A 16,740-nucleotide genomic window follows, 5' to 3' on the forward strand; every position below is an offset into this window, starting at 1 on the left:
AATTGTTTTAAAAAATTGTTTATAGAGCTTACAATATTATGTCAGCATTTTAAATACATCTTGATATCGCTCCATTCACCTTTGAGGTTAACTGAACAACATCAACTTTTTTTTTAAGAGGGTGGGTGTCGTTATTTGTGCTGCTTGCGACAAGGTCATTAATGAGGGCTTATCGCTTATGATAATGGTGATTTTTCTGACCTGTGGCCTTCTAAATTTAGAACTGACGGAGACAAAATGATAGCGAGAGTAATAGCAGCTGGTGACTGGCAAAGATAATGCCGAGATTACCAGGAAATTATAATCATGACACAAGATCACGTGTTTACGGATAGGATGTTGTGAATATTCTCGACACTCGTTTAGCTACTCAGCTGTCTGTCTGCACCATTCCCAACATCTGGTCGCATCCTCCCAGAAGAATGACAGCAACAACGATGGACAGGATGCGGTGCGAGACGTGTGGACGTGTGCGGTATGGTTCTCGTCTTGATTGCTTTGACGACGAAGATGATGAGGTATGTGTCGATGTGTCCTCGAGGTCAGCTGCTAGTCGTCTGCGATCTCCATCTCACCTGCCGAGTGCTTGCAGACTGTTGCTTCACTTTAAGCGTTGGGATAGAAAACTTTCAAACTCTTGTGCTAGGAATTTTGCACATTTGCCATGTCGGTAGTATAAGGAGCAAAGAATTTTGGTTGGTGGTGGAGCCAGGATATCTTGGTGGCGCAGTATTAAAAATGCCTGCCATCACCCATCACCCAGGAGAGAATCGGGTTATCTATGACAATGACAATGACAATGCCATGACACACCAGTCGTACAAGTGATGGTGACAGTTGATATGGAGAAAGGAAGAGTTTCAAAGTTTTCTTGCATATTCAAGATGTTGAATAACAACTCAACCTTTACAATGTTTCAGTTTTCTGTTGACTACCGCGCTTATGACAGACCTAGAATTTTACTCAAAAAGGATAGGTTCATGAGAAAGAATCTAACCACAAAAGTGTTAAAACATCGAATTTTTCTTCTGTTTTTATGATTTTTAAGACTAGTTGTTTAAAGTTAATAGTTTTTAGTTTTTATTCTTCTACCGTACATCCCAGATATGCTCAAGCTGTGGAGAATACTACACCTACCGAGGTATTGAAGACCAGTATCACCGGAATGATGGCGACTTCTTCGGTAACAATACATGATAAACTAGTTTTACAAACTGGTTTAGGATACGGACTTTTGGTTAATTCTTGCTACTTAAATCTGCGGGAGAAAGGGGGACTAGATAATAAACACAGGAACCAGAAGCTTAGTGTCCCTGACCGGCACCACAGCCGGCGGAGGACCGTCCTCTGGGAGGCAATGCTTTCCTGTCCTCATGCTGGTGGCTTCTGGGACAATCACATGTGTGAAAACTTTTTTCTCGAGTCCTGCCAGGAAAATACAGAAGACTGTTCATATGGAAAGATAATCGGATTAAACCGTGCTTTTTGACAAGATAGTGTGGACTCAAGTGTGCTTTCTGAAAGAATATTTGTAAAGAGGGGACTGAACAGTGTCCCATTGTGATAACAGCAAAGTCCAAGTGAGGACATCTGCTGCGGCACTACAAGAAAATGTCTGAGATAATTGAATCTCAGTTGACTATAATTTATTACTTAGCTAGTGAGTCACTGTACATGAACTGAGGACAAAAAACAAGAATAGGTCTGCCTTTGATCTTTTTTAACCCTGACTGTATACCTACTATTTCTATTTTTATTAATACTGTTCCATTATGTGATTACTTATTTCGTACATTTTTCAGGCATGTTTTCATGTTTCTCGATTGTGAGTGCGAGTGTGATTGTGTGACAGTTGTGTTGTAGCGTCCATTCTGTGCATTAGGTCCCTTGCCCTGTGACAACGATGGTGAGGACTACCTAATGGACGAGGAAGATGGTTTTACTTACGACGAATATTACTGCAATGGAATAGGAGATGATGACGATGGAGACTGGGATGAAGATGAATATTTTGACAACTACACCGAGGAGGAGCAAGAAGAGATGGAGGAGGAGGAGGAGGAGGAGGAGGAGGAGGAGGTTGTTGATGTCAACAGCAAAGTTGACGATGAAGGTATTTTTAAAAACAAAACTTTCGTCGAAGCTGTGAAGGTGTTAATTAAATGCCTTTCTTAACAGGACAAAAGTAGACAAACGTTTGACCAAGTCTAGTAAATGATGTATATATAACCGTCAGGTTTATTACAACGAAACAAAAGAACTTTGTCAAACTTCAGAAGGGCCGTTAAACAGAAAGGAAGATTTGAAACGAACGGAAAGGAAACGTTTGCAGGTAACTGCACAAGAAAACACACACACAAACTTGACCACTGTGATGTCAGTAACTCACAGCATGGGAAAGTTGAACCATAATTTGTACAGTGTTTAAAGGTGATTTCTTCCACTTTCACCTATTGTTTTCATAGACAAGTATCGAGAACCTGTGCACAGACACTTGGAGAACAGACCTATGACACAGACGGAGAGGCGAACACGGTGATAGACACAGAGAAAAACAAAGGCGGAAAAATCGATTACTAGATAAACAGACAAGTAAATATAATTGACCCTGGGTGTGTAACATGAGTGATTTGTGTTTGTTTCAGAGAGAAGAAGGGAGAGAAGAAGGGAGAGAAGGCGTTACGGACTGTTTCGCTGTTACTCGTGCAGACAACCTTGGGGGAGTTCATATGTCTTCTGCAGGAAGGAGCGAGGCACTTTTAGAGTAAACCATTTTCTGTTCTTTTGATAAGGCCATTGTGGCTTACTCTTTACTCGTCCAAAAGTCTACCCACTGACCCCCATGTCCTTTTCTTGACTTTTTATCCTCGACACTTTCTTCTCTCAAATTCTTTCTCTCTCTCTCTCTCTCTCTCTCTCTCTCTCTCTCTCTCTTTCTCTTCTTCAAAGTTGTGGAGTTTTCTCTGTTTGCGCGTGTTGGTGTTTGCTCGTAATGTTTTGTGTGAGAGATGTTTCCCTGTTTACAAGCCTCCAAGGAGAGTACTCACGCAGTCAAACGTGTTTGTCACAGCCCCTGTACCGACAGGACTGCAAGAAATGCCTCGTTGGTTGTCTCCCTTTCAAGGTGCAGCGACTGCGCTGTTCCCGGTGCTTGAAGACCACCTGTACCTGCAAGAGGAGAAACACAAACCCCAAGAAACCTCACCGCAGAGACCTCTGCCACCGATGTCGCTCTGGTATTCGCTGTCGGAGTTACGGCAAAATCCGTTATTGCCCAACGCCAGTATCGAGACCATGTTGAGAACAGCACAAGAAAATGATTCAGAATAGAAACGTAGTAATTGAAAACTTTCACCAAGATTTCAAGCATTCTCTACCTACTACAGGTGTTTATTCTCGATTCGCTGTCTCCCTAGACTAGGATGCTTTTAAACTTATGATTATAGGCAATCATCAAGAAATAATAATGATTATCTTTCCTTGACATGAACCAACTGTTGCAAAAGTCTCCCGTTGTTTTACTTCTGTTTATATAGGTTCTTTCACTGTGTGAGAGAAAGATTAAACTAACAAAGACCTAAACTAGAAGTACTTAACTAAATGCATCTGTACACATTGCACCGCAGTTTACTGATGTGATTCATCAGCGGGACACAAACAAGTAACAATGAGCAAAGTCCTTCTCAGTTTTCTATCCTGATGCAAATTCTGGTCTGTTTTCGGAAAGAGTGTCAGATCCTGAAAATGAGAAAATTTCATAATTTAGTATCTGTGATTAATGTAGCCACATTAAACATTTTCTTTATGATATCAGCTTGTTATGACTGACTACGGGAGATTGTAAAGTTCCATGATAATAAAGGCGGAGCTCAAAGGACAAAGTCTGTCTTCATGTACGTGTGGGTCTGTGTGACTGTGAGGACTGTGTTGTTGTGTGGCTGTGTTTACATGTTTCAAATCGAAATATAAATTTCTAAACTCTGTGATGGACGTTTAACACTTGCCAAAACAGTTGAAAGACCCAATTTTTTCAAAAACCGGTCTTCAACATTTTCACACCCAACATTTGCAGAGACGAAAAGTGCAGAGAAGTGTAAAGCTTCTTAAAACAAACTACAGAACCTACTTTTGAATCTCCTACTCTTCTCTCCCTGGTATAACTGTTATTTGAGGGTCATCGATGTATTCAGCAACAGAAATGCCAATGAAACTGAGTCACACATGATGGCACATTCAAGACCTGGTGAGATATTTCATGTCAGTCACTGTCAAGGTGCTGCCTCACTATGACCCAATGCTTGTTTTTAATTGACACCAGATACAAAAGACATGATATAGGGCTTCGTTATGATTCAATATTCTTTATTCTGTCACCATGTAAGGGGTATTAAGATATTTAAAATATATTTATATATTTACACACCGCATTTATACACATTCTTATCTTTCTGCACAGTATCTCTCACTCACATACACACATTCACTGGTCAGTTTATGACACCAATGCTTTGCCTCAACTGTCCACAACACCAGCTACGGAGGACATTTTTCAAACACACACCCAGTGCCCGAAAGTTCATCAAGCGAGAAGTCAAAGGTCATCACATGAAAGTGTCAAAACGGCGGAATGTATCTAAAAAAGTTACTTATTTTTATGTTTGTCTTTTCTAGAACTTGAGCATGTATTTGTGAAACACATGTCAACTTGTCAGCGACACTTTGCTGTCTCTGTGTCGGTTGTATTCTTGTGCTGTTCTCTGCATGGTTGTTGATAATGGCAACACGTTAGGTAATAACGGATTTTTCCGTTACCTGGCCATTTAAATTTAGTACTGATGAATATGTTGTGATCGGCAACAGATGTACAGCAGACTGAAGAACCATTGAAGAGGCATTGTGGTTATGCAACTGTTAGTCATTCGTGCTCTCTGTCACCTGATTCGCAGTCTGCACAGGTAAGATACAGTACAGGTTTTTTTTTAAATTTTGTTGACTACCCATTTTATCCCCAACACTTTATTTCTCGCAACTTAAAAATCTTTATGTAATAATGTTTGTCTTCATTAGATAACCTCTCCACTAATATTTCCCAGTCTGCTTTACGATTCAATGTGTTTTTCTGTCTGCAGGGTTACCTGTATGCCTCTTTCTGAAGACACGACAAAATAACGGATATGGCCGGGATGTGGTGCGATAATTGTGCGATTGATAATTACGACGACGAGGTAAGTTTTTCGTGAAGGCGAGGCAAGTCGATCTTCGAGTAGCGAGCTCAGTTTTATTTACTTGTAAACAAAGCAGTTTCCGCCATACAGACTACCTGTCGGTTCTAACCACAGGCCGTTACACTGTCTCACCTGTGGGTGATTTATAGGTCGGTGGCTTAAAATCGATCAGGTGATTGTGTTTAATGAAAGCTGAAGCTCGTGGTGGTTTAGTGGTGATCGTAGTGGGTTCGGCGTTGGGCGTGGTGATGGTGTGTGAATCACCATCACCGTCGTCGTCGTCGTCGTTGTCGTGGTCATGGTAATAGTATTGTCGTCGTAGTAGTCATGGAGGTGGTCGTCGTCGTCCTCACGGCAGCAGTAATTATTCCGAAGACTGTTGTGATGACCTCAGTCATCAACAGTGATAAATATGATGATGATAATTGAGGACTGAATGGGAAAAGGGACGAATTGAGGAATGAGGGTTAGGCACGACCATTGGTTGCATGTCAGTAGAAAGTAATTCATCTCTTTTTATTTATTTTTTGGGGGGGGGACTAACTTGAAAATAGTGGAAACGTCTCCAGTGAAGAGAGGAAGTTCAATGGTATCAAAACCGAATAATTTTTTTAAATATAAATTGATAAATATGTTTCTAACAGTTCTTGCTCTTTGCATCGCAGATATGTTACAACTGTGGAGTTTACTGTACTTATCCCGACGAAGAATATTACGAGGACGAGGACGATTACTATGATAACTTTTACGGAGAGGAAGATGGTCAGTATTATTACGAAGACGACTACAACGACGAAGACTATGGGGAAGAAGAGGAGTACGAAGAAGAATTTGATTATTACAACGATGAAGGTGAGTCAACGATTCTAAAATAGTCTTGGTGACACTTTATCATGCCCTAGCGAAAAATACAGGGCTGGGCATGAAGGGCATGAAGGGATGAAGGGCATGATAGGCATCAATTTCATGAAAGGCATGAAGGAAACAAAAATCAGCACAAGCCTATCAATCTCGTCTGTCTCGTACAGAGCCGGGTTGCATGTGAGGTTTTGAAAATGTCTGAAGTCATCGGCCTGAAGTAAACATCGACTTTGATTGGTTTGACTTACTAATCAAAAATTTATAATCATGAAATTTCTTTACATACATGCTTAGACATTTCACAGACAACAAGCAGAAAAATATGGACAACACACAGGAGTAAAAAAGATATTTCTAGAAAGATCAAACAACAGAGGAGATTTTTGGTTTGTTTCAGATGATCATCGGGAGAAAAGGTGCTACGGTTGTTTCCAATGTCCGAACTGCAGAAAGCGGTGGGACAGTGCGTATGTCTTCTGCAGAAAACAGCGAGGCTCTTTACGAGTAGGCCATTCTTGAATTTTTTTTCTTTCTTTTTTTTTTTTTAGTGTGGTCACAGTACTCGCAACTCACCCTATAACCGACTCACTAGTCCCACTCACTCTCTATATTCCAATGAAACGTTTTCTCAACTCAACTAATTTTGAACTATGATTCTCTCTCTCTCTTTCTCTCTCTCACACACACTCACGGACGTCTGTCAAGCTGCTGACTATATGTTCACAGCCCCTGTACAAACAAGCCTGCAAGGCATGCCGGGTCAGTTGTCTCCCATACAAAGTGAAGCCGTTGCGGTGCTCGCAGTGCTGGGAGACCAACTGCACCTGCGACAGACGACACAGTGATGTCCACAAGCCGCATCGTAGCGACCTCTGCCAGAGATGTCGGTCTGGTCGCCCCTGCACCCAGACCTATGGTCCTCCCTGCCCCTGCCCCTACTGAGCACAAGGTGAGGGAGGGGCAGACAACTTGAGTGTAACAGAGGGCATTGTAATTATTGTTGTTACTGAGAATTTAATAAATTATTTTTCACTCTTTTTTTATCTCCCTCCTCTGTCTCTCTGTATATACCTGTATATCTTTCGTTACAAGTGTTAGGATGTAAGTACAGTCATTTCTTATTATTATCTGTGTACATTTAAATTTACGTTAACTTGTATAATTTTAGCCTACTTACTTTTGTTGTTGTTATTATTATTATTACATGCAAACTGTAGTTTGTAAATTTCATTCTAGCACTGTGTTTTTGTATTTAAAAGCAAGGACATGGATTGGGAAATACATTATTGGCCTGATTTCATTTTTTTAACATTCCTTCAACAGTATATATATATACTCAGCTTTGTTTTTTCGGTAGGGGAGGCCTCAGAATGTAGTTGTTTGTTGGCCGAAAGCTAACCCGTTGATTATTACAATCAAATGTTGCCTTAGCATGCTTTTTGCATTGTTTATACTCGCGTTAGTTTGTTAGGTAGCAAACCATAACTGTTTCACATTTCAGTTTCCTCCCTTCAGACGTGGGCAAGAACTTGACACTGAATAAAATGAAATTAAAGTACTCTCTAACTCTTTGTATTTGTGTGCATGTGGGTGCGTGTGTGTGCTCGTATGTTAGATAATAAAACATAAAAATAATTTAATTATGTGTAACAATCGACGCTGGTGACGCTAGGAATTATCTCCCTTTCTCTGCATGGTGGTGATGGTCGGGTTGAGGGATTGTGTCTCGGGAATTGAACAAAGGGAGGGAAGTACTCGCTCATGTCGGGGGAGTAGGTCTTGTACTGAACTGAATACAGAAGTCAAAGTTCTTCGCTCTTGTAAAACTTTCATCGAACCTGTGTCGCATGCGCAGACACCCAACTCGTGTGTCACTGAATATTCTAGTTTGCTCAACTGTTTTTATTTTTCATTTCCTTCTCTGAAGTGAAAAATCCTGCTTTCTTCAACCAATGATTTGTACATTTAAATTGGTTTCCATATGTACTAAGAGTTATTTTTCCTCAGAAAATTAGCACGTGCATTGTTTATATTGCTTGTAATAAGTAATATTTTAAGTCATTATTTGGGAAACAGTGGTAACACCCAATCTTTGTGCTTTTTTCACCACTTCGCATGATATTTTTGGAGTGGGGGGAGGGGTGAAGGCAATTTCTTTGTGTTTTATGAGGTATGGTCATTGATGATAGCAGTGCGCTTGATAATAACAGATTATTGCGATGTGTAGCAGGTTAAACTTAGCTCTGATGGAGACACAATGATCAGTGTCACAGAGGTTCAAGCTTGTGGTTTGATAAACATCTGTCCTCACCTGACAGAAAGTGAAAACCGTGGACTTCATGCGACCGTGGCCAGCTGCCAGTGTCACGGAAACCCTCGGATTTCCTTGGATTTTCGTTGCTTTTGTACGTTAGTATGCTCCAGATTGGGTTACCTGACTGTACAACTTTCACATTATCCAGAGACGAGAGAGAGAGATGGAGGGAGAGGGAGGGAGAGGGGGGATTGGTGTTTACGCCGTGCCAGCAACTGAGGCTATATTACGGCAAGCAGCCAGCCCTGTAAACAGATGCCACGTGCAGAGAAAGAACAGCGTGGCCCGAGACGAGAAATGAACTCAGGGCAGCCAACCTTCACTGTATTGGTGACAGGCGTTAACCGTTGCGCCACCGGGCCGGAGAGGGAGGGAGGGAAAGGGAGGAGAGAGAGAAAGGGAGGGAGAGAGAAGGACTGCCATCTATTTGATTGTTTTATGGTTAATTGCTGTTTATTCGTTTGTTCTCAGCGCATTGACATCACCTCCACAAATTATTTGTTGTACAAATCTGATTATTAATATTTAAGGAAGAGAAAGACAGAGATATAAGTGACTACAGCCAGAAATAAACTTGAAAGCTTTACAAGAATGAGACAGTTGGAGCCTAGAACCTATTGGCAACATGTAACAACAGCTGAAAAGACATCAATGACAGGAACTCGAAATCTTTATGTAACTGATGCGTGAATGTATTTGGAATGAAGTCGGGTGGCAGTGGTGGTGTCTGGGTAGCAATTGTGTGTATGACTAAATTATAAATGGTTGTGAAAGCCTAGGTTTACGAAAGATTTTATAGAAAAAGTCGCATTTAATTACTGCTATTTCCAGCAAATTATTATTAGTTGAAGATACACGATTAAGCCCGCATGCCTAAACATTCTGTTGGCTGTCGCTCGGGAGTTGACGTCTGACGACGAAATCATTTTTATTTGACACAATGTTACAGTTCATGTCTGGAAAATAAAGGACTTGTGAACCACTTATTAGGCTGTATGATCCTCATAAATATTTCAGCGAAAACAAAAATCTTTTAATGTCTATTTAACTCGTGCGTCTGTCTCCCGTTTCTGTCTATTTATTCTTTTTGTTTGTGTGCGTGTGTGTGTGTGTGTGTGACAACTAAGAACCTGGGTTGTCGGTGACGGTTATTCCACACACTATCACTGCTAATAACCGACTCGATATCAAAACTATAAATTATTATAATTGAAGACATCGTTGTATCTGGTGTAAACTAACTTCATCTTTCAACAGAAAAGCGTCAGAATGTAGACGGAAAGACTAGGAGGAATAAATGAACAGCAAAAGTCAACTAGTGCATGCTTCCTTTTCCAGAATGATTTACTTGTAAACAAAAGTTTCCTCAGGATGCATCTCGATAAAGATAACAAAAATTCAGACAAATTAAAATAAACAATTTAAAACAGTGAGAGACTAACAATTTCGTAGTAGTTCGCGAATGTGTGCGAGTGTGTGTACCGCGTGAGAATAAAAGAAAAAAAGGTCTAATTCGTACACCCCGTGCAGGAGCATAAACTGATGACACGTGACACTAGTAAGGACAGCTCACCTCCACGTTTGTCGCTCAGTGAACAGTGTGTGACATTCCCAACGCAGCCGCCGAGACGGTTGGTCCTACCTGTACAGGTGTGAATACAGACAGGGGAATCTGTGCATTTAGTTCCTAGTCCAGTGAAGGTAAGCAAATATGTTTTTATATTGTCCTGAATTCGAAATTCTGATTTCACGGCAAAAGTCTTGTTAAATTGTTTCATGAGAAAAATCTTAACGTTCAATAAGAAATCACGTGACGAGTTTAACTCAGGGAGACCAATAGTAGCAGTGAATGGTAGTCTCATTAGTAATTAAGTTACAGGAACTAATGTGGTGATGAGTTTAACTTAGGGAGACTAATAGTAGCAGTGAATGGTAGTAATTAATTAGTAATTAAGTTACAGGAACTAATGTTGTGATGAGTTTAACTCAGGGAGACCAATAGTAGCAGTGAATGATACAGTCTCATTAGTCATTAAGTTACAGGAACTCATGTGGAGGAACAGTTAAGGAGGACCCGCTGAAACAGATCCCTAACTACCGGATGGCCTGAGAACCTTCTTCCTACACCGGACCCACCCAGGGGTGACTGTCAACCGAGGGAGGACTGGGTGGCTCGATTTTATCCGGGTAGCCCTGGAGTTTCTTCCCTTGTGGGTCGTCGAGGAATCGAACATCCTGTCGACGTTTCCACCAATGTCCAGACCAAAGAGTGTGGAAGTGTCTACCAGCATTTGTGTTTCCATGGAAACATGTGCAGTGGCGTGTTAGTGTAGTTGCTAGTGTGACAGCTCACCTCACCTGCCTGGCAGTGACTGGGTGGGAGAAGAGCATTCCTGGCGCTGAGATTCGTGAGAGCATCCTACATCCGGACTGCAGATGACTGGAATTGTAAGTGTTGTCTTCGACTTACTCTTATTTTTCAACGTTTCAATTTTTCAATTTTTTAATTTGACCACTAGTCATCAGACATAGTTCCATGACGATATCCCGTTGTTCAAGTCAGCAAGTATACAGACGTGAGGACAAAGATAAGAAACTTTACATGTTTGGCGCTGAGCTAAGAATTGCGAGATGGTATAGTTAGCTTTGAGTTTTCTTTGTGCTATAATTATTTGGTGTTTGACCGTGTATTGGAGCAGAGGTGTTGTGTTATTGTGATCTGACGTGAACCAGCTTAAAAAACATTTGCCATCTGCCATCATCTGCCATCATCTATCTGCCATCATGTATCTGCTGTCATGTATCTTATCTGCTATCATCTATCTGCCGTCATCTATCTGCCATCATCTACCATCATCTGCCATCATCTGCCGTCATCTATCTGCCATCATCTGTGATTGTCCGTGACGATTGCTCACCCCGATGTGATTGCGGGATTGTCTCTGTCTTGTAAACAGTTGTTGTGTGGAAGGATTGTCCTTTGAGGAGTCACGTGGTTTTTCTGTTGATGTTTATGGTTAATTTTAACATTTTATTCCCCGTCTCCAGCTCCAGGGGTCTACGGGTCTGTAAAGTTCTACCCGTAGTCAGGGCACAGCCTCTGTCTCTACTGTATTCTGTCTTTCTTTCCCTGCTACCTTCACCTTACCCTGAGTGTGGTGTTTATTGGAAGAAGCTTGGTGGTGTCTGAGCGTGTGATTATCTCCCCATTAGGTACTCTATTCTATTGTTTTAAGAAAATAAATGTTGGCTGTTCCTCAAACCTATGTTGAACTTTAAATCGAGATCATTAGTAGTGTTCACATTATTACATTTAAAGAAGGTGATCGCTCTTTGTTTGCTCGTTAGGATTGCTGATGTGTTTATTGCATTTCTACAGAGAAATTGCCATTGTGGGCTTTGTTGTGTTTACTGAGATTAGGATGTGAGATGTGTGTACACTCACTGCTTTGATTGATGATTGAGTGTAGTTGTTTCCTGACTTGTCTTGATTGAAGTAGGGCTTACACCTTGAAGTGTTTACAACTGTAGTTGACAGGGATTTTTATTTCTTCTTTCATTTTGCGAATCGTTGTGAAGGCATGTGTTGATGCTGTGATTACATTTCGATCTGATTGTGTTTGTGAGATAATTTGAGGTGATTTTATTTTAGTATTATTTGCTATCTTTGTGTGCAACATGAATCCCCCACTAGTATTTAATGTGATCTCATGTAAGAAAAAGGGGAAATGATAGGACTAGAAGGTGAAGCTCTGACTACATACATAATGCAGAGTATCCATCGTTATGATAGAAATGTGGAAATAAACAAATAAGCAGACTTACAAATAGCAAGGAAAGCGGAAGTTTGCCAATAAGGAGGAAGCTAATAAAAATGTGATTTGTTAATAAATGTTGTTAATTGTTGTTCATTGTTGTAAGTTGTTGACAGTTGATGATGATAAGTGATGATGATAGTTGATGATGATAGTTGATCATGATAGTTAATAGTTGTTGAGAAGTGTTATTGATTATTGATGTTGAAGTTTGAAATTGATGATTGTTGTTGATGAATGATGATTGATGATTGGTGTTGATGATTATTGGTGATGATTGATGGTTGTTGTTGGTTGCTGTTGATGATTATTAATGATGATTGATGATGGTTCTTGTTGATGAAGGTTGGTGATGAAGGTGGTTGATGGTTGTTGTTGATGAAGGTTCTTCATGGTTGTTGATGAAATTCGTTGTTGGTGCTTATTAGCTAGGTTGTTGATGGTGGTTGTGGTTGTTGTTGGTTGTTAATTTTGGTCATCGATTGGTTCTTGTTGATTGCTTGTTAGTGGTTGCTGTAATAGGTTGTTGTAGTTTATTGGTGATTGTAGTTGATGAACAAGGTGGTTGGTTGCTGATGTTGGTTAATGATGTTAATTAGCGAACAGCGAACAGCCAACAGCCAACAGCCAACAGCCAACAGCCAACAGCCAACAGCCAACAGCCAACAGCCAACAGCCAACAGCCAACAGCCAACAGCCAACAGCGAACAGCGAACAGCGAACAGCGAACAGCGAACAGCGAACAGCGAACAGCCAACAGCCAACAGCCAACAGCCAACAGCCAACAGCCAACAGCCAACAGCCAACAGCCAACAGCCAACAGCCAACAGCCAACAGCCAACAGCCAACAGCCAACAGCCAACAGCCAACAGCCAACAGCCAACAGCCAACAGCCAACAGCCAACAGCCAACAGCCAACAGCCAACAGCCAACAGCCAACAGCCAACAGCCAACAGCCAACAGCCAACAGCCAACAGCCAACAGCCAACAGCCAACAGCCAACAGCCAAAACAGCCAACAGCCAACAGCCAACAGCCAACAGCCAACAGCCAACAGCCAACAGCCAACAGCCAACAGCCAACAGCCAACAGCCAACAGCCAACAGCCAACAGCCAACAGCCAACAGCCAACAGCCAACAGCCAACAGCCAACAGCCAACAGCCAACAGCCAACAGCCAACAGCCAACAGCCAACAGCCAACAGCCAACAGCCAACAGCCAACAGCCAACAGCCAACAGCCAACAGCCAACAGCCAACAGCCAACAGCCAACAGCCAACAGCCAACAGCCAACAGCCAACAGCCAACAGCCAACAGCCAACAGCCAACAGCCAACAGCCAACAGCCAACAGCCAACAGCCAACAGCCAACAGCCAACAGCCAACAGCCAACAGCCAACAGCCAACAGCCAACAGCCAACAGCCAACAGCCAACAGCCAACAGCCAACAGCCAACAGCCAACAGCCAACAGCCAACAGCCAACAGCCAACAGCCAACAGCCAACAGCCAACAGCCAACAGCCAACAGCCAACAGCCAACAGCCAACAGCCAACAGCCAACAGCCAACAGCCAACAGCCAACAGCCAACAGCCAACAGCCAACAGCCAACAGCCAACAGCCAACAGCCAACAGCCAACAGCCAACAAGCCAACAGCCAACAGCCAACAGCCAACAGCCAACAGCCAACAGCCAACAGCCAACAGCCAACAGCCAACAGCCAACAGCCAACAGCCAACAGCCAACAGCCAACAGCCAACAGCCAACAGCCAACAGCCAACAGCCAACAGCCAACAGCCAACAGCCAACAGCCAACAGCCAACAGCCAACAGCCAACAGCCAACAGCCAACAGCCAACAGCCAACAGCCAACAGCCAACAGCCAACAGCCAACAGCCAACAGCCAACAGCCAACAGCCAACAGCCAACAGCCAAACAGCCAACAGCCAACAGCCAACAGCCAACAGCCAACAGCCAACAGCCAACAGCCAACAGCCAACAGCCAACAGCCAACAGCCAACAGCCAACAGCCAACAGCCAACAGCCAACAGCCAACAGCCAACAGCCAACAGCCAACAGCCAACAGCCAACAGCCAACAGCCAACAGCCAACAGCCAACAGCCAACAGCCAACAGCCAACAGCCAACAGCCAACAGCCAACAGCCAACAGCCAACAGCCAACAGCCAACAGCCAACAGCCAACAGCCAACAGCCAACAGCCAACAGCCAACAGCCAACAGCCAACAGCCAACAGCCAACAGCCAACAGCCAACAGCCAACAGCCAACAGCCAACAGCCAACAGCCAACAGCCAACAGCCAACAGCCAACAGCCAACAGCCAACAGCCAACAGCCAACAGCCAACAGCCAACAGCCAACAGCCAACAGCCAACAGCCAACAGCCAACAGCCAACAGCCAACAGCCAACAGCCAACAGCCAACAGCCAACAGCCAACAGCCAACAGCCAACAGCCAACAGCCAACAGCCAACAGCCAACAGCCAACAGCCAACAGCCAACAGCCAACAAACAGCCAACAGCCAACAGCCAACAGCCAACAGCCAACAGCCAACAGCCAACAGCCAACAGCCAACAGCCAACAGCCAACAGCCAACAGCCAACAGCCAACAGCCAACAGCCAACAGCCAACAGCCAACAGCCAACAGCCAACAGCCAACAGCCAACAGCCACAGCCAACAGCCAACAGCCAACAGCCAACAGCCAACAGCCAACAGCCAACAGCCAACAGCCAACAGCCAACAGCCAACAGCCAACAGCCAACAGCCAACAGCCAACAGCCAACAGCCAACAGCCAACAGCCAACAGCCAACAGCCAACAGCCAACAGCCAACAGCCAACAGCCAACAGCCAACAGCCAACAGCCAACAGCCAACAGCCAACAGCCAACAGCCAACAGCCAACAGCCAACAGCCAACAGCCAACAGCCAACAGCCAACAGCCAACAGCCAACAGCCAACAGCCAACAGCCAACAGCCAACAGCCAACAGCCAACAGCCAACAGCCAACAGCCAACAGCCAACAGCCAACAGCCAACAGCCAACAGCCAACAGCCAACAGCCAACAGCCAACAGCCAACAGCCAACAGCCAACAGCCAACAGCCAACAGCCAACAGCCAACAGCCAACAGCCAACAGCCAACAGCCAACAGCCAACAGCCAACAGCCAACAGCCAACAGCCAACAGCCAACAGCCAACAGCCAACAGCCAACAGCCAACAGCCAACAGCCAACAGCCAACAGCCAACAGCCAACAGCCAACAGCCAACAGCCAACAGCCAACAGCCAACAGCCAACAGCCAACAGCCAACAGCCAACAGCCAACAGCCAACAGCCAACAGCCACAGCCAACAGCCAACAGCCAACAGCCAACAGCCAACAGCCAACAGCCAACAGCCAACAGCCAACAGCCAACAGCCAACAGCCAACAGCCAACAGCCAACAGCCAACAGCCAACAGCCAACAGCCAACAGCCAACAGCCAACAGCCAACAGCCAACAGCCAACAGCCAACAGCCAACAGCCAACAGCCAACAGCCAACAGCCAACAGCCAACAGCCAACAGCCAACAGCCAACAGCCAACAGCCAACAGCCAACAGCCAACAGCCAACAGCCAACAGCAACAGCCAACAGCCAACAGCCAACAGCCAACAGCCAACAGCCAACAGCCAACAGCCAACAGCCAACAGCCAACAGCCAACAGCCAACAGCCAACAGCCAAACAGCCAACAGCCAACAGCCAACAGCCAACAGCCAACAGCCAACAGCCAACAGCCAACAGCCAACAGCCAACAGCCAACAGCCAACAGCCAACAGCCAACAGCCAACAGCCAACAGCCAACAGCCAACAGCCAACAGCCAACAGCCAACAGCCAACAGCCACAGCCAACAGCCAACAGCCAACAGCCAACAGCCAACAGCCAACAGCCAACAGCCAACAGCCAACAGCCAACAGCCAACAGCCAACAGCCAACAGCCAACAGCCAACAGCCAACAGCCAACAGCCAACAGCCAACAGCCAACAGCCACAGCCAACAGCCAGCCAACAGCCCAGCCAACAGCCAACAGCCAACAGCCAACAGCCAACAGCCAACAGCCAACAGCCAACAGCCAGCCAACAGCAGCCACAGCCAGCCAACCCAGCCAACAGCAACAGCCAACAGCCAACAGCCAACAGCCAACAGCCCAGCCAACAGCCAGCCAACAGCCAACCAGGTGGTGCCAGCCAGCCAACCAGCCAGGCCATGCCAGAATCCCCAGCCCTGCCTTCCAGCCAGGGTGGTGCTCTGGACCTGGCGGTGGGGGAGGTGCCATGCCAGAATCCCCAGCCCTGCCTTCCAGCCAGGGTGGTGCTCTGGACCTGGCGGTGGGGGAGGTGCCATGCCAGAATCCCCAGCCCTGCCTTTATGCCCCCCCTTGCCATCATCCCCTCCTCGCATTGGTAGGACTGTGCCATCATGGACTGGTAGGAAGCCGGTGATCGATCTGACTCACCACACGGGGTCTGAAGTGAAGG

At 44.6% G+C, this 16,740-nt stretch overlaps 2 protein-coding genes across 3 annotated transcripts; both read left to right on the forward strand.

Moving 5' to 3' along the window:
* The first annotated feature begins 1 nt into the window (after nucleotide 1).
* LOC112572487 (zygote arrest protein 1-like) lies at nucleotides 2-3,881 on the forward strand. Its single transcript, XM_025252192.1, has 5 exons — nucleotides 2-518; nucleotides 1,105-1,183; nucleotides 1,883-2,113; nucleotides 2,646-2,764; nucleotides 3,071-3,881. Exons 1-5 carry the CDS (start codon nucleotides 423-425, stop codon nucleotides 3,299-3,301), a joined length of 756 nt encoding a protein of 251 aa, XP_025107977.1. The 5' UTR covers nucleotides 2-422; the 3' UTR covers nucleotides 3,302-3,881.
* Nucleotides 3,882-4,813: 932 nt separating this feature from the next.
* Nucleotides 4,814-7,641, forward strand: LOC112572015 (zygote arrest protein 1-like). Of its 2 annotated transcripts, XM_025251501.1 has the most exons (5): nucleotides 4,814-4,955; nucleotides 5,130-5,225; nucleotides 5,891-6,077; nucleotides 6,484-6,590; nucleotides 6,813-7,641. In XM_025251501.1, exons 2-5 carry the CDS (start codon nucleotides 5,175-5,177, stop codon nucleotides 7,026-7,028), a joined length of 561 nt encoding a protein of 186 aa, XP_025107286.1. In that variant the 5' UTR covers nucleotides 4,814-4,955; nucleotides 5,130-5,174; the 3' UTR covers nucleotides 7,029-7,641. The 2 variants fall into 2 exon arrangements, with proteins under 2 accessions (XP_025107286.1, XP_025107287.1); XM_025251502.1 differs by lacking the exons at nucleotides 4,814-4,955; nucleotides 5,130-5,225 and adding an exon at nucleotides 5,452-5,526.
* Nucleotides 7,642-16,740: the final 9,099 nt, after the last annotated feature.

Source organism: Pomacea canaliculata, linkage group LG9 (genome assembly GCF_003073045.1).
Source record: "Pomacea canaliculata isolate SZHN2017 linkage group LG9, ASM307304v1, whole genome shotgun sequence".
NCBI lineage: Eukaryota > Metazoa > Mollusca > Gastropoda > Architaenioglossa > Ampullariidae > Pomacea > Pomacea canaliculata.

Excerpts from the sequence above, each read along its gene's own strand:
- LOC112572487 (XM_025252192.1), top strand. The coding sequence starts at position 423 with ATGACAGCAACAACGATGGACAGGATGCGGTGCGAGACGTGTGGACGT. Across the intron at positions 519-1,104 it reads TTGACGACGAAGATGATGAG|ATATGCTCAAGCTGTGGAGA; the intron begins GTATGTGTCGAT and ends CGTACATCCCAG. Across the intron at positions 2,765-3,070 it reads AGGAGCGAGGCACTTTTAGA|CCCCTGTACCGACAGGACTG; the intron begins GTAAACCATTTT and ends TGTTTGTCACAG.
- LOC112572015 (XM_025251501.1), top strand. The coding sequence starts at position 5,175 with ATGGCCGGGATGTGGTGCGATAATTGTGCGATTGATAATTACGACGAC. Across the intron at positions 6,078-6,483 it reads TGATTATTACAACGATGAAG|ATGATCATCGGGAGAAAAGG; the intron begins GTGAGTCAACGA and ends GGTTTGTTTCAG. Across the intron at positions 6,591-6,812 it reads AACAGCGAGGCTCTTTACGA|CCCCTGTACAAACAAGCCTG; the intron begins GTAGGCCATTCT and ends ATATGTTCACAG.